This window comes from Mytilus trossulus, chromosome 7, assembly GCF_036588685.1.
Source record: "Mytilus trossulus isolate FHL-02 chromosome 7, PNRI_Mtr1.1.1.hap1, whole genome shotgun sequence".
Taxonomy (NCBI): Eukaryota; Metazoa; Mollusca; class Bivalvia; order Mytilida; family Mytilidae; genus Mytilus; species Mytilus trossulus.
The window spans coordinates 35,190,147-35,217,133 of NC_086379.1; the positions used below are offsets into that span (position 1 = coordinate 35,190,147).

The 26,987-nt window shown below is 32.9% G+C and overlaps 1 protein-coding gene across 1 annotated transcript; it reads right to left on the reverse strand.

Moving 5' to 3' along the window:
• Positions 1 to 448: 448 nt before the first annotated feature.
• Positions 449 to 26,975, reverse strand: LOC134726367 (sushi, von Willebrand factor type A, EGF and pentraxin domain-containing protein 1-like). The gene is made up of 26 exons (XM_063590768.1): positions 26,972 to 26,975; positions 26,723 to 26,842; positions 26,265 to 26,397; positions 25,765 to 25,886; positions 23,252 to 23,434; positions 22,347 to 22,529; positions 20,952 to 21,230; positions 20,342 to 20,551; positions 19,807 to 19,983; positions 18,768 to 19,256; positions 17,800 to 17,961; positions 15,376 to 15,537; positions 14,563 to 14,743; positions 14,117 to 14,310; positions 10,357 to 10,512; positions 9,190 to 9,423; positions 8,730 to 8,900; positions 7,762 to 7,953; positions 6,792 to 7,076; positions 6,294 to 6,485; positions 5,131 to 5,286; positions 3,301 to 3,399; positions 2,653 to 2,751; positions 2,165 to 2,314; positions 1,644 to 1,740; positions 449 to 769 (listed from the first exon to the last, which is right to left on the reverse strand). Exons 1-26 carry the CDS (start codon positions 26,973 to 26,975, stop codon positions 652 to 654), a joined length of 4,548 nt encoding a protein of 1,515 aa, XP_063446838.1. The 3' UTR covers positions 449 to 651.
• Positions 26,976 to 26,987: the final 12 nt, after the last annotated feature.

Sequence of the window (26,987 nt, forward strand, 5' to 3'; positions counted from 1 at the left end):
AAAAATTCTAAAATTGGGGTACACCAGTCAGTACTGTAGGGACAGGTTTCGCTATATTTTTGTAGTCAAAACGCTTGTCTGGCGTTCCAAATATAATTCATGGTTTGTATGCTGAGTTTATTTTAATAAGAATACTTCTAATGAATAGAACATTAATTTATGCAAATGGGTACATAGACATAATATGTTTTGATTTGGCTATATTTTTGGTACTGTTTGGTCGTTTAGCTCTTCAACTGTTTTGGTTCTTATACATTCCTTGCTTTCAAATAGTTTGCATTGAGCATTTCTGATGAAGGTAAATGCAAAAAAGCGCTTCGGACGAATGAAATTTATATATAATATCATGTAGTTTTCACTTCTTATAAAACACAATGTCTGTCTGATTTGAGACTTAAATATAATAGATCTAGTCAGTTTTTTAAAAATGAAAATAAAACAAATTACATCGAATTTCACTTTTATATATTTGTGTTAAACACGATCTATTCTTCATATTGTTCAGTACATCATCACATAAATCTTTTATTTAAAAAGGGAATGAATTCTAATGAATTGAACAGTCAAATTTATTTTTTCAGATTTTGTTATAAATCTTAATAATTAATGTCAATCTTTTTTGAGTATCTGAATGTTTCAGTTTGCAGAGAACTAACATGTACTGACAGGTGGTAAACCACATACATCAGGTTTTCCTGACAGTGTTGGGTAGACCATGTTTAAACTTGCAATGCTTTGTCGTTTAGTTAGCTTGTGTCTATGTATTTTCCTGAAAAAGAAATGATATATTCAATGCAAGAATAAAATATGGGACTTCAAATAAAAGGTGTTTGAATAAAACAGATGAAAACGTTTTATGACTAAACGGAAAAGAAATGATTAAATAGAAAACGTAATTCTACCTCGTTTTGTTAATGGCTTAATTTCTTTAACCATATTTGTTTTATTTATTTTGTCTGCATCATAAATTGCACAACGATTATCGACATAATGATCTTCAAAAATTACAGTTACTTTATTATTCATGTTTGCTTGGTTTTCGCTAATTTCGCGATTCTTTCTTTTCCTGTGTCCCTTTTGTCGTTTCTCTTTTGCCTTTCTTTCGTTTTAAAATGTTCTCCATTTTTTTTTAAATTTGATTATTCATTCAGGAACACCTAAGATAAACCCCAGTTTTAGTAGGGTTCGTGTTGCTTAGTCTTTAGTTTTCTATGTTGTCCCTTGTGTACTATTATTTTTCTGTTTGTCTTTATCATTTTTATCCATGGCTCTGTCAGTTTATTTTCGATTTAGTAGTTTGTCTGTCCCTCTAGTATCTTTCACACCTCTTTGAATGTAATGATATCTAGCAATTTGCACTAAAGATTCATTTGGATTTTTTGTTATCAAAACTCTTAAAATAAAATAAAAAGATGCTTATGAATGCCAATGAGACAACTGTTAATACAAGTCACAGTGCAAAATTTTAATTGAAGATTTACATAAGTTTAACTTATTTTATACAAGTATATATTTCTTCTACATTGAGACATTTCTTCTGTTGGTTAAAAGTTCTCTGATTTCAACATCAAATTGAGAATGAGTTGTCTGAATAAATTACAAAGATAAAGACGAAAACGTAAATAAGAACAGTTAACACAAACCTGACATATTGTCTGTATTTAAACAATGCCACAAACGTCAATATAGTTGTTACAACTAGTAAAGTTACAGAAGCTGGAATGATAACTGTTGTTAAGGCTGAAAAAAACACAAAATTATTCGATTTTTTCAAAACAAAAAATGTATACAAATACTAACGTACACATTGTATTAGTTTTTGGATTACCAAAACTATAGAAATTTTAAAGTTATGAAAAAAACCTTCATCTTATTATATTAGACATTATCTAGTTTGAATATGCTTTTTTTAAATGTTCTATTCCATGCCAGTTCAAATATTCTTCTGGATTTCTTAACGCCTATCCTGAATTCAATCTCCAAATATATAGCTAATGTTAGCTAACTTGCAGATACATTGTATCTGATAATAATTATGAACAAACTGATTGAAATTATATGTTATCTAGTTCCAGCAAGCTAAGACCCTCTCAAACAGTTACTATATGCAACAAAGGAATCAGACAAATTAATTTCGCTCAAAAAGAGACATTATAATCTTTACCGGAAATATCTTCCTCGTCTTCTCCTTTAACATCAGGTGAATTAGACACGTTTGATGCACCATTTGATGCACCAGAGAACGTAAATGGTGTAGTTGAGGTTGAACTTGTAGTAACTGTTTCTGTATTAGATGTTATTGCTGCGTTATTTTCTAAAATAGAAATGAAATTTAATCTCATATAAACAAACATGACGTTGTATTATAGCTACTTAAACTATTTGAACTAAATGGTCTATTAATGTTAACAATATACGTATTTCAATTTTCAATCACCAATACATATTTCATGGCCATAAAGAGGTTTTTGTTTTACTTTTTTTTCTTTTTTTTTTAAATATTTCGTCACTTTCCTAAATGAACTTTATAAATTTATAACGAAAACAAACGACAATTATGTAATTATCCTTATTTGGTTGTTGTTGTCTATATGATTTCAGATTAGCACTGATACTTAGCCTTAATTTTTTACAGGGCTACTTTTGACGCACCGTTTGATGTACCAGAAAACGTAGAAGTTGTAGTTGGGGTTGAACTTGTAGTAACTGCATTTGCACTTGATGATGTTGATGTAATTGCTGTGTTATTTTCTAAAAAAAGAAATGAAATTTAAACATCTTTTAAAAAAGCGATTTTGGCAGATAAGAACTTTAAAAAACAAGAGTCTATTTTAGAAAATAAATTCATATGAAAACATACTTGAATGTTTTTGTCATTGACAATTACACAATGGGAAATCAAACATTTATCACATGCCCAAAAGACAAACCGCAGATAAAAACAAACATTAAAATATAGCACGTGTATCATGTGTTAATACGATCCATATATAACTCATTGCAAACATGACTACATTACCAGTATTGAAGTTTTCTGAGCTAATTGGTCTATTTAGATTAAGAACTTCACGGATATGAGTATTTTGAACCATGCTTTACCAATAAATATTTCTTGGTCATATAGTGTAATTTTGTTATTCATTTTAAAATGTTTCGTCGCTTTATTAAATGACCTATATGAATTCATAACAAAAAATTAGGTAAATATTATTTATTGATGAACTCAGGTTGTTGCCTAAACGGTTCAAAGTTTGCCCGTCACTTGACCTTATCATTTTTGTAAACACACTTTTAACGCACCATTTGATGTACCATAAAACGTAGAAGTTGAAGTTGAGGTTGAAATTGTAGTAACTGCATTCGTACTTGATGAAGTAGGTGTAACTGCTGTGTTATTTTCTTAAAGAGAAATGAAATTTAATCTTATATGAAAATTATTGATGATGAAAAATAAGAGCATTCAAAAACAAAAGAAGTGTTTTCTTGAAATAAATTCATATGAAAACAAACTTGAATAATTTAACCTTTCACAATTACACAATATGCAATCAAACAAGAGTGCACACGCTGAAATGTCTCGCTTTCTTTACTAATCATTGATATTATGTTGATAGACCTAAATATAAAGCTTTATTACAACTGTCACATAAACTCAACATTAACCAAGAAAACGAAACATTCATCAATGAACCATGAAAATGAGGAAAAGGTCAGATGAACCATGCCAGGCAGACATGTACAGCTAACAATTCTTCAATACAACAATTAAAGTTGACTTATTGCTTATAAATTAAGAAAAACAGACCACAACTCAAGCACTTAACACTTAGCAATGGACCGTCAAAATGGGGTCACGGTCAAATAAAACCTGCGTAACAGACATATAGATCATAAAATATTTCCATACACCAAATATAGTTGACCGAATGCATAGAGTATTAGAAAAATAGACCAAAACTCAAAAACTTAACTTTGACCACTGAACCATGAAAATGAGGTCAAGGTCAGATGACACCTGTCAGCTAGACATGTACACCTTACAATCATTCCATAGACCAAATATAGTAGACCCATTGCATACAGTATAAGAAAAACAGACCAAAAACACAAAAACTTAACTACAACCACTGAACCATGAAAATGAGGTCAAGGTCAGATGACACCTGCCAGTTGGACATGTACACCTTACAGTCCTTCCATACACCGAATATCCTAGACCTATTGCTTAGAGTATCTGAGATATGGACTTGACCACCAAAACTTAACCTTGTTCCCTGATCCATGAAATGAGGTCGAGGTCAAGTGAAAACTGACTAACGGGCATGAGTTAAATGGTATATTTAAATAAACCACTTCACGAATACAAGTATTTTGAACCATGCTTGACGAATGCATCTTTCTTTGCAAAAAAGTTTACTTTTTTTATTTATCTTAAAATGTTTCGTCGTTTACTTAAATGAGATATATAAATTCATAATAAAATCAGAAGACAATCAAATGAGGTAATTTTTATTTTCTGGTTTACTCAGGTTGTTGCCTGTTCGGTTTCAGGTTTGCACTTCAGCTTAGCCTTATCATTTATGCAAAGGATCCCTACCAAGGCGCTGCTAGGTGACGTTTTGAGCTCGCAGTGAGGTGAGAGTTTTTTCGGTGTTTATTGCTTTATATGAAGGCAATATAACCGATGCTTCTTGCCTTTTGTGTTTTTGCTTTGCGTGTTATGATTTTTGTGTTATGAATGGACCCGCCATATCATGTAAAATAACCGTTTCACAAATGATATCGGATATGTTCCTTACGTCGTAAGTACAATCCCCTTCCCTTTCATAAATGTGACCTACCGAATTAGACTATTTACCGGATTTGTTATCTCATAAGCAACACGACGGGTGCCACATGTGGAGCAGGATCTGCTTACCCTTCCGGAGCACCTTAGATCATCCCTAGATTTTGGTGGGGTTCGTGTTGTTTATTTTTTAGTTTTCTATGTTGTGTCATGTGTACTATTGTTTGTCTATTTGTCCTTTCCATTTTTAGCCATAGCGTTGTCAGTTTATTTTCGATTTATGAGTTTGACTGTCTCTCTGGTATCTTTCGTCCCTCTTTTATATTCTGTTATGTATGACTTACCAGAACAATCAGTAATATTTCTGGATGATCTGTACAATGTAGTATATCCGTTTGGACAAGCTTCACATCTCTGCTGTCCTGTTTCATTCTGGTATGTTCCGACAGGACACAATATGCAAAACCCGTCACTCCAATATGTACCAGTTGGACATGCAACTTAAATTACATTAGTTAACATAATTCAATTCACAACCAATTATACGATAACCTATTTATTCAATCATTTTTAATGATGAAAAAGTGTTTTCCTTAATTGCTACCGAAATTGATAAACAAATGTCTATGGCATGTTATAAGAAGGTAGCAATTAGACACAAGCATGTATTCTACTTGTCTAAGGAAGATCAATATAACAGTTTTACAACCACTGGAATAATGACATTACGGATGGACGTTACGTCCCCGAGAGTATTGCCAGTTCTCTACCACTAAGCACATATTGCCTCTACCTGCTATTTAGCTCATTTTTGTTTGACTTTAAGATTTCTTATGCCCTTTTTTATGGATTTGGTCTTACAATTTTGTTTTGTATTCGAGTGCGACTTACTAGTTTTGTCGAGGCAAAATGCATGTTTGCCGTACTTTATTAAATGTCTGATATCTTTAAATGTTTATAGTTATCAAAGGTACCAGGATTATAATTTAGTACGCCAGACGCGCGTTTCGTCTACAAAAGACTCATCAGTGACGCTCATATCAAAATATTTATAAAGCCAAACAAGAAAAAAGTTGAAGAGCATTGAGGATCCAAAAGTCCAAAAAGTTGTGCCAAATACTGCTAAGGTAATCTATGCCTGGGATAAGAAAATCCTTAGTTTTTCGGTAAATTCAAAGTTTTGAAAACAGGAAATTTATAAAATTGACCACATTAATGATATTCATGTCAACACCTAAGTGTTGACTACTGGGCTGGTTATACCCTCGGGGACGAAACGTCCACCAGCAGTGGCATCGACCCAGTGGTGTAAATAGTTATCAAAGGTACCAGGATTATAATTTAGTACGCCAGACGCGCGTTTCGTCTACATTAGTAAGTTACAGTTGAGTGTCCCATATCAAATTCACTAAAAGTAAGAACGTTATATAATTTTTCATGTTTTGTCATCTCGCGTGTGTAAGAATTCTATTATAAAAGCATTAAATATACACACAAGCGCTCTTACCACAAACTGCTTGATATTCTACTTTCCCTGGAGAACAGCTTACAGTAGACGTAAGGTTGATATTCGAAAAATTTGTTGTATATACGTCACCATTGACATCTATAGTATAAAAGTCCGTAGTGTTGATCATTTGTTGTGCTGTTGTAACTTGGTTTATGTATATATTTATAAGTTCAGCTAGTTCTTGTGAAACTGTAAATAAATATTCATATGTAGAAAATATCATGTATTTTGTTTATGGTTTTAAAAATGCAACTTCATAACTATAATTTTTAAAACAAATAAAAACGCCACTTCTTATCGTAAAAAAAAATTATCTGAGTGATGTAAGAATCAAAGGTATATGATAATCAGTATGTAAAAATAACAGCCCACAAAATCTGTGACATTTACATAAAATCTCTTTTCAAATTATAATGCAAATCCATCAGTATATAATTATAATTAAAATGGAAACGAGGAATGTGTCATAGAGACAAAAAATTAAACAATGAATACCTATTTTTGATGCATAAAAGGCTTCCATATCCAAATCATTACTTTCGTCAAGCGTTGATGTAAAGGTAACAATAACTTCAAGTTCTGATGTAGATCTACGTCGTCTGCCAGTACCACCACCACATCCATTTGTATTTACCGATACTTGGCATGTTGCACTTTCAACGCATGATAGACTTTGTACTCGAGATGTCATCTCATTCGTTATGTTATCTTCATGGGTACATGCAGAGGAGTCATATTTGATTGCGTACTTGGTTTGGAGACGTATTGGAAGACCAATTGCTGTTTAGAATTTAAAAAAGTGATGTAGTAGCATTGATAGTTCAATAACTTACACGAATAAACTAAGAGCATTATACACTCGATGAACACAATTGAAATAATGCAAGGTTAATTATACACAAAATTTGTAATGCAAAAGTCAGAAGAATTGTAAAACAAGTATCCGTCTGCATCTGATGAGGTTTTTGTTAAGCATCTAATTTTCGCAGTTTGTATATAAAACAAATATGCGTAAATTTGTTGCTCGAATATGGTATTCTTGGGTCGTCTCTTGAATGAAAGTTATAATGATTGGAAATCGCGAAAACATTTCACTGCAAAATTCGCAAAAAACATGAAAACAAATATAAATAAAGAATGGACACGGAAAATGTGTCAAAAAGACAACAAAATGACAAAGAGCAAAAAAGTGTTGTTGGTTTACAGTATTTTGCTTTTATTGTAAACCTCGTCTAAATAAAGAATTTGGTTATCGCTAGTGTAGGTATAAAATATTTCCCATCACACATTTTTTATTGTGTGTTAATGTGTACGTTCTCTCTTGCATCATATCAATAAGAAACAACAACACATTTTAAATCAAATATGTTGAAAGGGTTCTTCTACTGCAATTTGATTTTAGAATGTCCTTTTGATAATGTCAATGATTTAAATTTATATACGATATAAATAAATCTTTACTTACGGGCACAAGCTGGTGGTGTATACGACCACACAAAGTTGGTGGTCTTTCCACACTCATATATATCATTTGGTGGGTGTTCAGGTAAAAATACATATCCATTTTTACACGTCACAGTGCATGATATATGGTCATTAATAATGGTACAATTAAACTCGTTCTTGAACTGTTTTATTTCATAGTATGGTTTACAAACTGCAAACAAATATAAATAATCATTAAAATAAACAATGTATGACTGCAATCAATATTAATATTGCAATAAAAGAAATAATTGATAAATAAACTCGCCATAAATTTCAGGATGAAAATTTTGTACCTTAAACGCGCTTTTTGCGGATAAAAAGATTCATTAGTGACGTTTGAAGCACAATACGGAGATGAAGAGCATTGAGGACCAACAATTCCGAAAGGTTTTGCTAAATTAAGCTCATATTATAAATTTCTGGGGTAAAACATCCTTAGTATTTCAAAATTAATCAAAGTTTTGTAAATACAACGTAGTTAATTTATAAGTATGACCATATCAATGGTGATTCATGTCAACACTAAATTGCTGACTACTGTGTTAGTGAACTATATGGCTACATTCGGGTGTTGTTCCCTGAAAATACAAATATCTATTTTTGCACGCATCACTGGACTTTGATCTATGTGTAGTTGCCTTGGTTTTGCCTTGCCTTTAAAATATCATACTACATATTTTATTTCTATGTGGTACTTTTCTTTCAATTTTTCTGATTTTTATTTGATCGATCATTTATGTTGCCTTTGTTAGTGTACTTATAAAGAAGAAAAAGGGAGGGTTGCTATCTACCAAGTAATAAGTTTTACTCTGCCGCATATCAAAAATCACAGATGCATATTTCAAAGCGCATATACTTTTGCTTATGTAATTGCAATTTTATTATTAAGCCCGTCATCAAGTTATATATATATATCAACATAACTTATATTAAACAAAGTTATACCAGGACATGAATCAGTATTACAATATCCGACCATAGTGTCACTTCCCATGCAAAATTGTCCCTCTGGTTCAGGAGCAGGACTGTCACAAAATCTTAAACGTGATCTAGTTCCACCTTCACAGGACTTTGAACACTCAGACCATGCTGAATATGAACTCCATCCACCATTGACTAAATCATTTTAATATTATAAAAAAAGATTATTAATTGTACACCAAGGAAACATGGTTTTTTAGAACATTTTTTTTTACATTAAGTTTTTTTTTTTTGATAAATCAAAATTCAGTTTTGAAAATGAAAATACGTTTTATGCGTCCGACGTGCTTTTCTGGATTAACCTTCATCTGGAACGCCCACAAACGAATATTAGAGAATCAAGAATGTATAAGAACTGCAACAGACAAAAAGCTTAAATGACTATTTAAAATATTCTTTTAACGATAAATTTAAAGGTTGTTACCTATTTCTTTTTCACAGAAAGGACCTTTATATCCAGATGCACATTGACAAGTATAATTTGTTTGCTGGCTCTCACAATTTGCTCCATTAGTACAGTTATTTCCAATACAGAAGTCTGGTGGTGTCTGACAGTTACTACCTCTGTATCCATTTAAACAGGTACAATTATAACCATTTTTCTTGTTGTAGCATATGTTACCATCTCCACATGGATTTGAAAAACACTCGTTTATTTCTAAAATGTGATATTGAATTTAATTTGAAAGAACCGTGTTTAGTAAGATTTAACGAGTAGCGTGACAAACGTTTTAGATTTCTGCAGATGGTTTTCCCATCAATTTAAGTACATCTTCGTTTAGTTCAATTTGCATGATCGCTTTATACAATTGAATATTTATGCGTCAATTTTTTTTATTGTGTCTTTATTGTTTTATAACAAAGGTAACGTGTCGTACGCGTCGAAAACAATCTTAACCTTAAGATTTTCCATTTTTTTCCTCATCGCAGGTAATTCCACTGCATTAAGATGATTTCAAATATTTTTTTTCGATAAAGAATAATGGAGATGTGTTTTGTACGTCCCCAATAAAAGAATAAACAAAAAGATAGCAATATGACAATAAACATTAACTTTGACCAAGTGTCTTTATAAAAGTTATATTGTAAATTGTGCCAAGTCTTCAATGTGAATATTTCTATTTACAGTACATCTTAATTATCATTGAATAGTTTCTTGTTCTGTTTGGTTATAACTTCAATTAATAATAATATAGATAAGCAGTCTTGCGAATAAACTCATCAAAGAAACCCGGCTTAAAATTTTGTACACCAGACGCACAGTTTGTGTACAAAACACCCATCAAAGACGATCGAAAAGTTAAAAAAAAACAGAATAAAGTACAAAGTTAATGAGCATTGAGGACCCAACATCATCAAAGGTTTTGCCAAATACAGCCATCGTAATCTATTTTTTGGGTTAAAAATAATCAGTATTTTAAGAAATTGAAAGTTTTGTAAACAGTTCATTTTTTTATTATGACCTTATCAATACTTATTTTGGTCAACTTAGAAGTGCTTAAAACTGGTCTGGTGATACCCTCGCGGTGGAAGAAATATCCACCAGCAGTGGCAGTGGAAATGTTTAGCAAAGATATTACATTATTCTCACCATCACATTTAGATACCAGTAGTTCAATATCGCTGTTGTCAATGGTCAGGAAATCTGACATTGTGTATACTGCATCTGTTGTCACCGGTGAGCATGTTCTGGTATAGATATCTGATGTGAAATGTGTGTGCAGTACTAAACCTGACAAGTAAATTTCTGAAATAGAAATAAAACGTCGACATTTGAAAACTCAAAATATGTTCGGTTGAATATTTGATTATCATAAAATCTAAGTTTTAAATTTACTGTGCATCAAAATTTCATTTCTGTATAAATGGCATTTTTACAACATATTGTAATAGACTTTCCTAAATAATACGGCGTTCACACAGTGCCGATTATATTTCCCGTTTGAGATCAGACAGCGCTAAGACACGAAAGGTTAAAAAGTCGGATAACTATCCTCATTGATCTGGAATGCCCTGACCTTGTCTTAACGAAGTCGTTTAAGTTCGTAATAGATTCCTACGGATTGGGAAGGGTCCGGAGAGGTCGACCAAGCACCCCGAAAATAAGGTGCGTCCCGAAATTTTCGGGGAAACTCAGTCGATTTTGTCTAGTCGGATAACAATAGTGATTATGTCGTGACAGATTCTGAAATATCGGATTAAATGTTCTGTGTTTTCTGGACGCTGTCCTCTGGAACGTGCATGATCTGGAGAAATTTTTCATTGCTGTTTTTTTGCCGATCGAATTCAGATTGCATCCAGATCAACCCGAATGAAAGCCGTCTTTGTCGTAACTGTTCCGGAATAGTCCCGTTATTATTACGAAAATTGGCAATGATGCCAAAGTCAGAGTCCCGACAATTACAGAACACAATACGAATGAGTCCAGACAAAGTCGCTTGCAATGCGGTACAGCAGACTGTAATAGGATTGCGTTCCGACAGAACCTGACTATCCCGAATATGATGACAGTTTTATAACGAATATCTTCCGTCAGCGTCGTTTCATTGTCTGATTTCTGTAGAATCACATTCGGTAGAATCGGGACGCTGTCTGTCGGAACAGATTCGGTCGTTTTGTACCATGCGCAAAATATAAATCGTATAAGAATCGGATTGAGAACGGGATAATCGGGACGAATTCGGTTGGAAACGGCTGATTTTGGACGCTTCCTGAACAATATCTGATTGTTGTCGTGATTTAATAAAAAAATAATTTTAAACTAATTTTGTTAAAAGTTTGAATTTCCAGCCACGTTTTACAGGATCTTGATAAGACTTTTGACATATCTAAATCGGGAATGGTCCTGTCTAGGACTACATTAAAAATCAGGAATGTGTGAACTCAGCTTTAAGCTGGGGTCACACATTCACGATTTTTACTGCCGTCCTTGACAGGACCATTCCCGATTAAAATTTATTAAAAGTCTGATCAAGATCCTATGAATCGTGGATGGAAATTCAAACTTTAATTAAAATTTAAAAAAAAAAAATCTAATCACGACAACAATCAGATATTGTTCAGGAAGCGTCGATATTCAACAGTTTCCAAGCAAATTTATCCCGATAAATGCGGGGTTCACACATTACCGATTATTGCTCCCGTTTGAGATCAGACAGCGATACGAAACGAAAAGTGAAAAAGTCGGATTACTATCCTCAATCATCTGGAATGTCCTATCATTGTCTGAACGCAATCGTTTAATTTCGTAACAGTTTCCTACGGGTCGGGAAGGGTCCGAATAGTTCGGCGAAGCACCCCGACAGTTAGGTGCGTCCCGTAACATTCGGGAAAACTCAGCCGATTTAGTCTAGTCTGATTACAATCGTGCCTATGTCGTGACAGATTCTGCTGTATCGGATCAAAATCCTTACAATGTTTTGTGTATTCTGGACGGTGTCATGTGGAACGGGAATGATCTGGAGAAATTTTTCATTGCTGTTTTTCTGTCGATTGAGTCCAGATTGCATCCAGATCTTGTAAGGATTGCGAACCGTTTTTTGCCGAAACCGTTCCGGAACAGTCCCGTTATTAATACGAAATTCGTCAATAATACCCACGTCAGAGTCCCGACAATTACAGAATACAATACGACTGAGACCAGACAAAGCCGTTTGCATTGCGATAGAGCGGACCTTAATATGATAACGTTCCGACAGTACCTGCTCAACCCGATTATGCCGACAGTTTTCGAACGGATAACTTCCGTCAGCGTCGGTTCACTGTCTGGTCACTGTCTGATCTCTGTCGGATTACATTCGGTAGAATCGGGACGCAGTCGTAACATACTTGGTCGAATTTTACCTGGCGAAAGATACAAATTGAATTACAAGCCGATTGAGAACGGGATTATCGGGATAAATTCGCTTGGAAACGGTTGAATATCGACGCTTCCTGAACAATATCTGATTGTTGTCGTGATTAAATTATTTTTTTACAAATTTTACTTAAAGTTTGAATTTTTATCCACGATTCACAGGATCTTGATCAGACTTTTGACAAATTTTAATCGGGAATGGTCGTGTCATGGACGGCAGTAAAAATCGTGAATGAGTGACCCCCGCCTAAGAAATTTCGGTTTTTTATTGGAGCTTACATTTTTTACATTCAAAATTATCACTTAAAAGCGTTTGAAACTTTTAACATTGAGTTAGCACTTTGCATTTGTAGAGGCGGAAGAAACCAAGGGGTGGTCAACTTAATTGACAATACCATGGAAAAAAAGTCCAAAGAGACAAAGAACGGTTCACAAAACAAAACATAGAAAATTAAAGCCTGAATAACAAGTACCCCACTAAAATAATGTGACCTCGGGTTAAACAGGTCCTGTTTCACATGTGGCACCTGTTGTGTTGTTCATGTAAGGACAAACCCGTTGATAAATCTATTTCGGTAAGTCAGATTAAATACGAAGAGTGTTATGTTTACGAGAAATGGCACATATTCGTTAATATTATCATGTTCGGTTGACACATGAAAACAGAATAAAAAGGACATGTGATGCGTGACTGTGAGGCCAGAAACATTATATTACAAATCAGAATACATTAAAGATTTTTTTTTTTAAATGCAATAAACCATCGATCATAAGTAACGGCAACATGTGTTAAATTAGAAACAATAGACTATTACATATTACCGACTTTTGACTCCGAATTATAATTTTTCGACAGCTTACATTTTTTTTGGTAGGACATCCTGGTACTCGGTCAAGTAAGAGCAATTAAACTAAGTAAAATCAAACATATAATCGGTGTAATGTGAGGAGAAAGTTTACTGTTTTCCAATGATTTTGTCGTGTAAAAACTGTAAAGCAGTTAATTTTGATTTTAATTCTTTACATTGCACTTATTTGACTTGGCATCAGAACATTAAGACCAATATTTCTTCACACTATCGTCACATAAGTGTGTTAAACTGCATTCCCAAACGCAAAACATTGTTTTGTTGCAAAAAAGCTAAGCCCATTGATTAAGAATTTCACTGACTGGATATTCATGCGTTTTGAAATAATGCACATTGTAAATTTTGTTGTCTGTTTGGTTTCTGTTAATGTGATATATTTCGAAAACAAATTAGTGTTCCAAGTGTGTACAAAGGGTGTTAAAAGTAAAATCACAAAAATATGAACTTCGAAGTAAACTCAAAACGGAAAGTCCCTAATCAAATGACAAAATCAAAAGCTCAAACACATCAAACGAATGTATAACAACTGCCATATTCCTGAATTGGTACATACATTTTCTTGTTTTATCGATCAAGTAAGAGCAATTTATATTTTGAAGTGGTCGAACTACACTATGGATACTTACTATGCGTTGAGGAAAACATTTCTAATTTATCTCCAACAGCCAAACTACCGTCAATACCACCAGAAAACACTTTGGTCAATAGCATTTCGTCATTCACATGCACATTCAGCTCAGTCTTTGACTGTGTCCAAGCAAGAATAATTTTGATCCAAGTCTTAGATTTGAATTCGTCAAGCGATTTTATGTCATTTTCTCTAAAACAAAGATATATTGAAATATGATTAATACAGTTCTGTTAGCATAAACTTGATTCCTAAAAATCATTTTAAGAAATAATCTCAAACTTGAGAGAACTCATTAATCAGGTATTTGTTAAGTACTTCAAATTTAAAGTGTTGGGAAATTACATAGGCAAAAGTACCTTCGTCATATTTTTTTTTAATTCTTAGGATATCCTGAGTTTCGGTAGTCTATTTCATCTTAACATTTTCATGTTCATCACTTACCCAGAATGAGAAACAGTCAACGTTTTTCCAACATCAAATGTGAATTCCTTTATTTTCAAAGTGATAAATGAAATACAATTTTCAGGGCAAAATAACCAGAAACTGATGGAAAAATCATCCGAACTAGTAGTAACTGGACTGAAGCTGATGTGTGTATCTTCGGGAATCATGACATCAAAATCTGTAAGAGATGAATGTCAATTTTAAAGAATAAGTAATTGTTATGATTTATCTCGAAACAGTAAAACAAGAAAATGAAGAAAATGATAATAACTTTGTTTTATTGGAAAAAGACTTTAACGCACAAATTTCTTATTTTTTAACCGTATTTTGTTTTTACATCTTTTATTACTTTGCTCATCTATTCCTCAGATTTTCAATTTGATACATATAACTTAAACAATTTCTACCATTTTAGTATTTTAGCTTTTTTATTGCATAATGTTCAATGTTAAACGCACACTTTGAATATTCCAACATTGTTTCTTGACATGATTATATTTAATTTTAAGAAGTTCACATTCGGACGCAGCGTAAACGAAAAATTACTTTGATTACTTGGAATGAATTTAAGTATTATGTAATCACAGTATTATAATCATTATGTTAGCTTATATCTAAGATAAAATTATGAGAAATATCTTCTTTTCCCTCTCCTTTAAAAAAAAGCCTATACATTAAAGAAATACAATGGTAAAGGTATGAACAAAACACTGTTAGCATCTCAAATTCAAAAGATTCAAGTAAGTATTTGAACTTCATGGATCACATTAATTATCTTGCATAGCTTTCCTGGGGCTTCAAATTCAATACCTTTACAATCTGTAACATCAGTGGCACCTAGGGTTGATGTAAATTTTCCCTTGGTACACTTCAAACAAGTGGACGATCCTTTTAATGATTGGTATTCCCCAATCGCACAAATTGAACAGGGAACTACACGAGTATTCGAGTAAGTTCCTGGTTGACAAATGTCTAAAATAAAAATAAAAGATATGCTGGTTTAGTCCTAAAGTAGAGCATATAATACATTCTTAGAAATATGATGATACCAAAATTATCCATTTTACAGTTTCATCATGTTTTCTTTTTTAAATTAACATGAATTAAGAAATAATTGATGCCAGCTATACTTTATTGTAGTTTTAACATGGGTAGGCATTATATTCGTGATTATTTTTGCCAGAGCGATAACGGGGGCTAAAATAACACGAATATAATGCCTACCCATGTTAAAACTAAAATAAAGTATAGCTGGCATCAATTATTTCGATTCTGATTAGGACAATAACGGTAATTTCTATGTTCGCTATACATAAGTGTACAGTATTTATGTAGGCTCTTCCATCAACTTCCCTGTCGATATTTATCCAACTAGTTCAAACCAGTTTAATTTCGCAAAGTTGTAAATTTCTAAAATTCAAAATTGAAACAGAAATTATCAAATTTATGACCTTAACAATATGTGTCACAATATAACAGAAAAGTTATAATTCAACGTCTTTTTCTTTGAGGTCTATTTCTGACACGCACATTTTCACAGTCAGTTGTCAATGGCGGTGGATGCACAAGGAGAATCGGGTAGGTCGATCTTTATTTACTAAATTAATTGTAAATGTTCCGCCGATTATACTAGCATTGGTAAATATGTTCATATCTGATAGAGAATTCCTTGATAAAGTTGTGCTGACATTCTAGACTTGGAAGGAGGGGCCATTTGACAGAGATTCATTCATGCTTGCGGTAGTCCAAATAATTACGACGTCTGGCAAGGCTATTTTAATTTTTTTTCTGGGACGCCTTCTTGCTTTTTATGTCGGTTAAAAGCTCATTAGAGCTTATGTTTGTCTATGTTTATATACCTTGCCGAGTCTAAATAAAGCTTATTCATTAATAGCTTAGACGTGATAATAATTTGGACTATACTTGCGGTAGCCACCCTGTAAAGATGATGAATTTAGGGCACGCCTTTGTGCATCTGACGATTTCAAATGCTGTATTACATGATGATCAAAATTAATACTGAGTGACAATCTTGTTGCATTTGTAAAATGGATTGGAAACCTTGGTGGTATATTGGTAATTACGCCTATTTTTTTTTATAGGAGAATGGGGTTCGATTCCCTGCTAGGGTCAATCCATTTTATCATAAATATGAAACAATTTTGTCATTTCAGTACAACCGTTATAAATAACCTATACCTTATTTTATATTTTATCGTCAGATCATATGTTTCAATGAAATCATTTTTACGTCATGCCTTTTATAGATGAACTGTGATTTTCAGAGGGAGGGATTTTGAAGTTAGAACAGCCAACATGAACGTTGCGGTATCTAGGTCAAATATGCCAATTTCGAATTGTAACACATTGTTGTCATATTAAAAGTATTAGTAACAAAAAGTGTATCATTTTAGTGTTTGAAAGTGTCCTAGGTTAATGAAATACATTAAATGCGTATACCAATTTGATAAAATTTATTTTTCTGCCGTCGTCAATATACGCATTTGTAAACTAATTTAATTGGATAATAAAGTATGGTTTCTTTTCAAAGCTTAAGAAGCACGTCATATTAGAATCACCAATAACAGTATACATAGATGAATATCAATATTTTTATTTTTTATTAAAACTTGTTTTGATTGTTAAAAAGACTAAACGAATTTCTTTTGTATAGTAAAATTCCGTTGCATTGTTTCGAAACAAAAAAAGAATAAAACATCAATGCTATGACATTACAATGTCTTTCTTTTCGATGTTGCCTCCCAAGAATCTGAGAATTGTCACAAGTACTCTATTTACTTCTGACAATTTTAAGTTGAGTTGATATATTGTATTTCTCCACTAGAAAAAGAACCTCAATTCTATCCTGCTTACTGGACAATTATCTTCCATGAAATAAACATTATACACGACAGACAGTTCTTAAATGAACATCCAATAACATTCAATCTACACATTTTAATACACCAGATGCGTATTTCGACCATAGATGTCTCTTCAGTGGTATTTGAAGCCAAACTATTTCAAAATCCTAAATTTATTCAAAAATTGAAGAGCTAACTAAACCTTCAACTTGCAGGGTAAAACTGGACACAACATTTAATGTAAGTTTAAAATTCAAGATCTACTCTTTTGTTATTTGTTGTAAAAAGGTATATATGTGTATATGTTTTCACTTACTACTTTCGTGGATTTCCCCTATTAATAACTACTTTACTTATTTGATAAACGTACCTTTGCAATCAGCAAGACTGCTAGATCCAACGTCTTCAGTAGACATACCAGTAGGACATTGTTTACAAGATGCCTGATATTCTTCATCTTGATAGTAACCTATGGCACACTCTTTACACTCCTCCGCTGCCTTTAACAAATAGGTACCCGGAGCACACCCAACTGAATAAGAAAGCAAACAAAATTCTTTTTTATTACAAACATAACAACGAAAAATCAAAAGTACATATGCAACGGAGAGGAAAATAACAAAAGCTTACATAATCGAACTGATGTTTAATTTACTGAATTGATATTTGACAAACGTCGCTTTTCCAATCAATCTTAACTCATATGATACGGAAAAGACCTGAAGAAAAGGCCTTATATCATCCCTTAATTGTATGCTCAGTTTAACATTACAAGGAAGTTACGACTCTGACAAGCTGACACAGACAGATTTTACAATCACCATTACAAATTGGTTGACCGACGATTAGTCTGTCTTAGATCTTTAGATACCAGCTTAGAGGTTTGACTTTTTTAACCGAGTGTGTCCTGTTTCCGATTTTGACATTTTGGCTGAGTGTAATACTATTCGAAAAGTGGGTAACGCATGGAAAGTAGGAGATGATTATCCTTTCGTCGCAAACCAATCTAGCTCCTTGTGAAGTTCATCGATTCTGTCAGTTTTTGTTTTTCACCTTGATTTCTATCTCCTTAACATATTTATGAGATTTGAAAATCGTTCTATAGCTACTGTTGCATTAAATGTGTGCGTCATGACTATCGTCAAAATTTTATGTTAATTAAATGTTTTGATAGATGAATCTTCCCTCGTCGTTATGAAACTATTTAAACAACATAATATTGGTATAGGATGCAGGCTGATGCATTCATATCCCGACTTTGTATCTATCTACCTTCTATTTTACTGGTACCAAACTTTTTTTTATTAATGATTAAATCAGAATTAAGCAGCCCCTTACAGCATGTTTCTGTGAAGTAATTGGGAACAGAGCCTTCTTCGCATCTGAAAGAGCTGTACGAAAACACTACCGTAGCTGGTGAAAGTCCATTGTAAATAAAATCTCCGTTTGTTGACATTTCTTTGAGTATTTCACTAACAGCAACTATTTCATCATCATTTGCCCAGTAGTCTCCTCCTTCAATCCACTTCATTGTTAATGAGAAAGTCAATGTAATCTCATTTGTTGATCGCGTGAACAGTCGCTTAAAATATGATCCATCGCTGTCCCGTCGTCTTCTTCCAGTTGTTGGTCCACATGTAACAGTTACATCACTAATGTTGCAAAATGTCGGACAAATATTTGACCAGTTTCTATTGTAAGCCAAATCTTCCATAACAGTTATAAAATGTTCTTTGATTCCTTGTTGAACAGTTGTATCACTGCAGTCTCCGGAATAAAAATATATTAATTCTCCAGGCTTTACCGACAAGTTTGGATTTCTTCTGCCTATTAATAAAAATTGACATGATTTATCATATTGACTATGAAGCTATGTATGACACATTATAAATATTAACTGGCGATATTGAATAGAAAATTAAACAGTAGTCTCAACATGCTCAACCAAAGAATTCCAATATGATGTTCAATTTAACAAACAAACATGTAAAACCAAACGATAAGCCGCAAAAAAAACCCGAACAAAATAAAATTTTATTAGTATTTCGATTCATACAAACCGGTATCAATTATACTTCTTGGTCATAAGATACCACGTAAATATAATGGTTGTGAAACGTAAAAAAGGAAACTTTCACAATTTAGATACTTCAACTTTCAGATAAATGCAACAAAAAATAGTTTTGAAAATGTGCTAACGTATGTCAATAAATAAATGAAACACATACTGAATAAATTCTAATGAATACCAATACCTTGTTCAAAGCAGGTCAAAGTCGTAACATAATTTTTTTTTTACAACGACTTATGTAGATGAATAAAGATTAAGTCAAGTATATCTTAAGAAATAATCCTATTAAAAATAAGATAAGAATACTTGTGCAGTTTGGAGGCATCCCATTAATCCATTCTTGTTCATCATTACACACGAACTCTGACGGCGGTTTCAGAGGAGTCTGGTATCTGTCATTGCAACCCATTGTGCAAATTTGATTACCCAAAACTGTTGAACAGGCAAGGGCACCATTGGCCGGAGCAGGTAAATCTGGACACACTAATAAATATACAAAATATTTGTTAAACGGATTTTGAAATTATGAATGCAAGAGCAGGTTTTTCAAGATCTATTTCATAAAATATGAATGAAAGAAGATAGGCATACAAATATAAATTAACTGAAAAAGACATAAAAATGAAGATCAATAAAAATAGATTAGTTGATGTTTGAAGCCCCCCATCCTTGTGAATACATTTAAAAGAATTGCTTTTTTTCTTTATAGCACATATATCTTCATTACTTGATTGTCATACTGGGGCTAAGGTAAATAACATATTCTAGTGACTATTAATTGTGATATAAAATATGATATACATTTGTAGTTTAAATATGGTTGAAAATAAGATACACCTACTGAGTTTCTCACAGAATGATTCTGTATCATTAGCCCAAGCCCATACTCCATGTTTACCACTTGTATCTAACTCACAAGATACACTTTGACTGCCTTTAAGAATGTAACTCAGGAAGCAATTGAAAGAACAGGATGATCCATATGTATATCCTGTTGGACATCGTGAGATTAAAAATTTGTCAGACGGCATCAATGGGTCACACGAAATAGCTATAAAATACAAAATTATAGTATCTGCATTACTTTTGATAACTGACATAGTAGATTATCATTCATCCATCACAGATTCTAAAAGAAACGCCGTTTTAAAAAATATTCTAATTATAACCAACATTGAGGTAAAAATCCATCAAGTTTAATTGTCTGGAATTTGACGCAGTAAGACGATTTTCTGAAGTATATGATGTCTGAAGTAGAAGAGATGGTCAAATAAGATATGTTTATAAAAAGGGTGAAAGAAATAGCTTTAAAATGTTGGTCAAGGGTAGATTTTTTGTCAAAAAGCATTTATATTTAGGTATTCCTCATACATTTCGACTACAACACTGTAATTAACATTTTAAAATGATAAAAATATATGGCAAATAAAATGTGAATAATCAAAACATACTTTCAATAATAACAGTAAAACTGCAAAAAGCGGTCAGTCCATTTCCATCTGTTGCTTCATATTTAATCAGATGAAAACCTGCAGAAAAATCAGAGCCAGGTGGTAATCCTTCTACTTGCTTCAATAGCGGTTTACCTTGATCCCCACATGATTGGCTTTGTTGAGAATTGTCGATTATAATTGGTTCATTCCATGTTACATTTGTTGCCACGTCACCTCCTCTATCAGCATAACGGATAATGGAAGTTGGACAGTTTACAAACTCGGGGGGTTCCGCATCTAATTGAAAATGTTCAAATAAGTAATATTCAATATATCGAGGCTGCAGAGAGTATATAGGTTTTTATCACTTTATTACTTGCCTTAATTTATTGCATCAATTTTAATAATAAAGTTTCACTCTCACCAAAACTGTGTATAAGCTACATTTTTAAAAATATATTTGTAATATATAAATCGCAATTTTGCAGCTTATGAAATATTTGATAACTTGTGTCGCTAGCTTTGTGACATTAATTTTAATCACTTGTGTTTACGTGGCTTCACAGATGCCTGAGATCATCCCCGGTTTTGAAGGGATTCGTGTTGCGAAAATCTCTATGCTGTGTTTTGTACACTCAATAAACTGTTGTTTGTCTCCATTTGCCTTAATTTCCAATCAAGTTCCATAAAAACTGGCAGGTGTTAAAACGAGTTTTATCAAATTCAGAAATTGATCGCTACTTTGTTTCTTTTAGGAGGGGTAAGGTGGGCTTTGATTGTTTGGGGAGAGGTTCGTATAGTTTTTTTAATGGTTAGATACTAAAATGGGAACACACTCATTCAAATTTTCACAAACGGAAATGGGACATATTTTGTACAGTTATAGTTAGGAGTTGAATATTTCCATCCCATTCATTTCTATGTGTTAATCGAGGAGTATAACAATATGTACATGGTCAATTTTTCTGAGAAAAAAATGTGTGTGTGACGTCATAAAATCAAATTTGTGTAATGAAAAATCAAAAACTAACAACCTTACCAGAGTAACTTGCAAATGTATCTTCTTTATATGATGTTTTAGATGATCCAAGAAAAATAAATACAAGAAATATATACGTTTTAAATTGAGACGAATTTATCATAACCAAAGGAATATTCAAAATCATAAGTCAAAACAAACTGACAATGCCATGGCAAACCAACGAGAGAAAAATGAAACGACGAAAAGACAAACAACAGTACAAAAGACATAAATCTAAAGATTGTGTGCAACACCACCAGAATTGATCTTAGATTCCTCTGGAAAAGTAAGCAGATCCTGATCTTTCTAAACATTCGATAAATGGATAAGATAAGGTTATCTAGCTTATTTGACAAATTTTGTATTAAAAATATGATGAAAAGTATTTGAACCTTCACAGGCGAGTATGGTATTTGTTCCTTCCCAGTTATCGCCATTGCATTTCAAGTATCGGCTCAGCTCCGTCTCGTACCCAGCACTACACTTCGGATAGCAGACCGAATCATATTCATATAAATCATTTGTACAGGTATAGTTGCCATTGCAAGGTGGAACTGGAATCGAACATTTCTTTCCTAAAACAGATTAGTTATTCAATAAAAAAGACAACCGTAAACTGTAATAATAACCTATATCAGTTGAATTAATTGCAAAATATTTAGGAAGTAAAATTGAATAAACATGTACATGCATTTATCTACAAATACATTAAAAGTGATTTTTTTAATCATGAAGTATTAGTTCGTATAGTTTAAGTCCGGCAGACGGAGCTGTGTGAACGTGTAGTTTTGACTGGACAAAACCATATCCATTTATCAATTAAAGGCAGAATGAATAACACAAATCTCAATTTTCATTTGGGTAATGATAATTAGAAAGCTTCTGTCCAAGATTTTAAAAGTTAAAAAGTCTGTATTACTAGTTTTGTTATTTTCGTTCCTAAAGAAAAGTATGTTTTATGTAAAAAAAAAAAACTAGTCCATTTGAAGACAAATTGCGACTTAACATATTGTGAAAACAACCTGTTTATTGATGCAGAGAGTATGCTGGCTTGCAGTCTTTCCTTGAAGGTAATAATGTTTGATTGTTTGGTTGCAGTTAGATTGAAATATTGCACACCTCCCTTTATTTCCTTTTTTTAATTCAGTTTAGCTTTAAAATTTTTTCTCGCATTCATAAAATGTTCTTTGCAGTAGAAAGATTCACTAGTTGTTATTAAAACTTTGTTGTTATAAAAAAAAATTGTTTCTGTAAGTATCTTATGAATGAAGATCAAATCTAGTCTAATACTATTTACTTTCACATTCAATCTTTCCAATAGAGAATGATGTGCCTTCGCACGTTTTTGTTGATACGCTGTCAGATGTCAGTTGATAGCCATCATTACAATGAATTTGACATACACTTCCATAAATCTTATCTTCAGGATCACATACAGCAAATCCATTTTTAACGTAAAGACTCTGGCGACAGTAATTCACTAAAAATAAAATTTCGTAGAATTTCGTGACTATACAATCACATGCAAATTGGAAATAGGTATAATCACCATACATGTAAATTTTATCAAAATCATATAATTAAAAACAACCATGATTAGATCCTGAACTAATTTAAAACTTCCTTCAGAAACACACCAAAAGGGAATCAAATCACTTTTAGCGCTATGAGTAGTTAATAGAAAACCAAGGCAAAAATAAAGATGGAAATTGCGAATAAGTTTATTTAATTATTTTTCACAGATTGTTATATTTCAAGTACAATGTATCAACAATATTCATATGATGAAGACATATTACTCTTTCAATCAGTTTAATTGAGGTCTGGAGCTGGCATGCTTCGAATGTTAATTTATGTATCATTGTCATTTTTTTTTCTTTTGTTATCTATTCTGACATCGGACTCGGACTTCATTTAATCTAAAGTTTACTGTGTGTATTGCTTTGTGTTTGTTTTTTACAACATTGGCAAGATGTATAGGGGTTGAGATCTCACAAACCATTCTTAACCCCGCCGCTTTTTGCGCCTGTCCCAAGTCAGAAGCCTCTAGTCTTTGTTAGTTTTGTATGATTTTAATTTTTAGTTCATTTATATATTTCGGAGTTAAGTATGACGTCTATTATCACTGAACTAATACATATATTTGTAAAGGGGCCAGCTGAAGCACGCCTTCGAATGCTGGATTTTCTAGATGTGTTGAAGACCCATTGGTGATATTCGGCTTTGTTTGCTGTTTAGTCGGGTTGTTGTCTCTTTGACATATCCCCCATTTCTATTCTTAATTTTGTTAAGAAACTAGAGGCTCTAAATAGCCTGTGTCGTTCAACTTGGTCTATGTGCATATTAAACAAAGGACACAGATGGATTCATGACAAAATTGTGTTTTGGCGATGGTGATGTGTTTGTAGATCTTACTTTACTGAAAATTCTTGCTGCTTACAATTATCTTTATCTATAATGAACTTGGCCAAGTAGTTACAGTGGAAACTTTTTTTGTAAAAATTTACAAAATTTGTGAAAATGGTAAAAAATGACTATAAAGGGCAATAACTCCTTAAGGGGTCAATTGACCATTTTGGTCATGATGACTTACTCTTAGGTCTTACTATGCTGTACATTATTGCTGTTTACAGTTTATCTCTATCCTTACTATTATTGAAGATAATAACCAAAAACGGGAAAATGTTCTTAAAATTACCAATCAGGGGTAGCAACCCAACAACGGGTTGCCTGATTGGTCTAAAATTTCAGGACAGATAGATCTTGACCTGATGAACAATTTAATCCTTGTCAGATTTGCTCTTAATACTATTGTTTCAGAGATTTGAGCCAAAAACTGCATTTTACTCTATGTACTATTTTTAGCCATGTCGGCCATCTTGGTTCGCGGCAGGGTCATCGGACACAATTTTAAAACTAGATACCCTAATGATGATTGTGTACAAGTTTGCTGAAATATGTCTTAGTAGTTTCAGAGGAGAAGATTTTGGTAAAAGATTACAAAAATTTACGAAAAATTGCTAAGAATTGACTATTAAGGGCAATAACTACTTAAGGGGTCAACTGCCATTTTGGTCATGTTGACTTATTTGTAGATCTTACTTTGCTAAACATTATTGCAGTTTACAGTTTATCTCTATCTATAATAATATTCAAGATAATAACCGAAAACGGCAAAATTTCTTTAAAATTATCAATTCAGGGGCAGCAACCTAACAACAGATTGTCCGATTCATCTCAAAATTTCAGGGCAGATAGATCTTGACCTGATAAACAATTTTACCACATGTCAGATTTGCGCTAATGCTTTGGTTTCAGAGATATAAGCCAAAATCTACATTTTACCCCCATGTTTTATTTTTAGCCATGGCAGCCATCTTGGTTGGTTGGCCGGATCACCGGACACAATTTTTAAACTAGATACCCCAATGATGATTGTGGCCAAGTTTGGTTAAATTTGGCCTTGTACTTTCAGAGGAGAAGATTTTTGTAAAAATTAATGACGACGGACGACGACGGACGACGACGACAACGACGACGACGACGACAACAACGACGACGACAACAACGACAACAACGACGAGGACGACGGACAATGGACGCCAAGTGATGAGAAAAGCTCACTTGGCCCTTCGGGCTCGGTGAGCTAAAAAGGTAAAAATAATGTAGCATGAAAATAGTACAAGCAAAAGTTTTTCATTCAAAAGCTTTGATCTTTGGTGATACAAAAACAGTTACGGTTAATTTCATATTAAATAGATCATATTTGAATATTTTACATTTTATAAGATGACTGAGTTTGTTGCTTACCTGTTACTCGAAACCCAAAACTACAGACTGCCATGTTACCATAACTGTCAGTAGCAGTATAAGATATTATATGGTAACCATGTTCAAAGGAAAACCCAGATGGAGGATGTCCACCATTTATGCTGAAAAAAAGAAGTTTTCGCATCTATTGAAAAAAATTCCTGAATGATTTACTAGTACATAAAAAACATATTTCAAAGACATTTTACATTGAATCTCAGAGAAAGCAACTGCTGAGGAGCTTCCTGAAAGTGACAGGAAAATGAAACGCGGTTCAAACTACCATTCAAACATTCAGGTACCCCCACCAATTTAATATCAATAAATAGTTATAAGTTCTTATACGTCATGTTACTTATGGAAAGGGGAGATATCATCAATATCATTCTGACAAATTAATAAGATTTTTCAACAAATCAAATTTGAAACTACACGTATTTTGTATATTGTATTCTACTGTCTATGAGATTTATTTAAGCTCTTCTTAAAATACAGTATACCTCACACGGTCGCCATCCGGGTCAGAATAAGAAGGGTCATTCCACGTGACAGCAGCACTCGTAGCCAATGGTTCGGCGGAAACACTATCTGATGGTTGAGGAGTTCCACAAGTTATAGATGGGGGCTTATTAGCTAAAATGAAATGATATTTTTATAAACTGCTCCATATATTTAACTATAAATCAGAATCCTCATTATTTAAACTTGATATGCTATTTTACTTTCATTAATGATGAAACAAGAACATCCTATTTCATTTAGTTTTTATATTTCGTAGTTATAGCCCTTTTAAGACAATCATCTGAATAAGTTTAAATAAAAGGTGAACCAAAAGGCATTTCTAAATTTATGCAACGTACGGGACAACCGGTACGGCGAAAATATTGACCTATTTTGGAATGCGACTTGCTAATTGAGCTCATACGTTTTTGTGGTTCTTTGCAAAATAAAAAACAACCAATCAATCCAACTGCACCACCAATTACACCACCAAGAGGACCACCGACAGCGGCTCCTGCTCCAGCGCCCCCTGTCGTCCATGATACCAAGTCACCCAACGCTGCCCGTTTAACTCTGCCTAAAAACACACAAGAAACAAAAAATAAAAATAAATATAAATCAATGCTTTAAAAAACAAACGTAAACGGTATTTCCCCTTTCGAAAAGTGATTGATTGCTTTGTTTGTTTGTTTTATGTGACCTTTACTCATTAATAATAATTT

Coding starts and splice junctions, on each gene's coding strand:
- LOC134726367 (XM_063590768.1), bottom strand. Junction 15,538..17,799: donor CAGTCTTGCTGATTGCAAAG/GTACGTTTATCA, acceptor TTTTTATTTTAG/ACATTTGTCAACCAGGAACT. Junction 14,311..14,562: donor TTGACTGTTTCTCATTCTGG/GTAAGTGATGAA, acceptor TCTTTGTTTTAG/AGAAAATGACATAAAATCGC.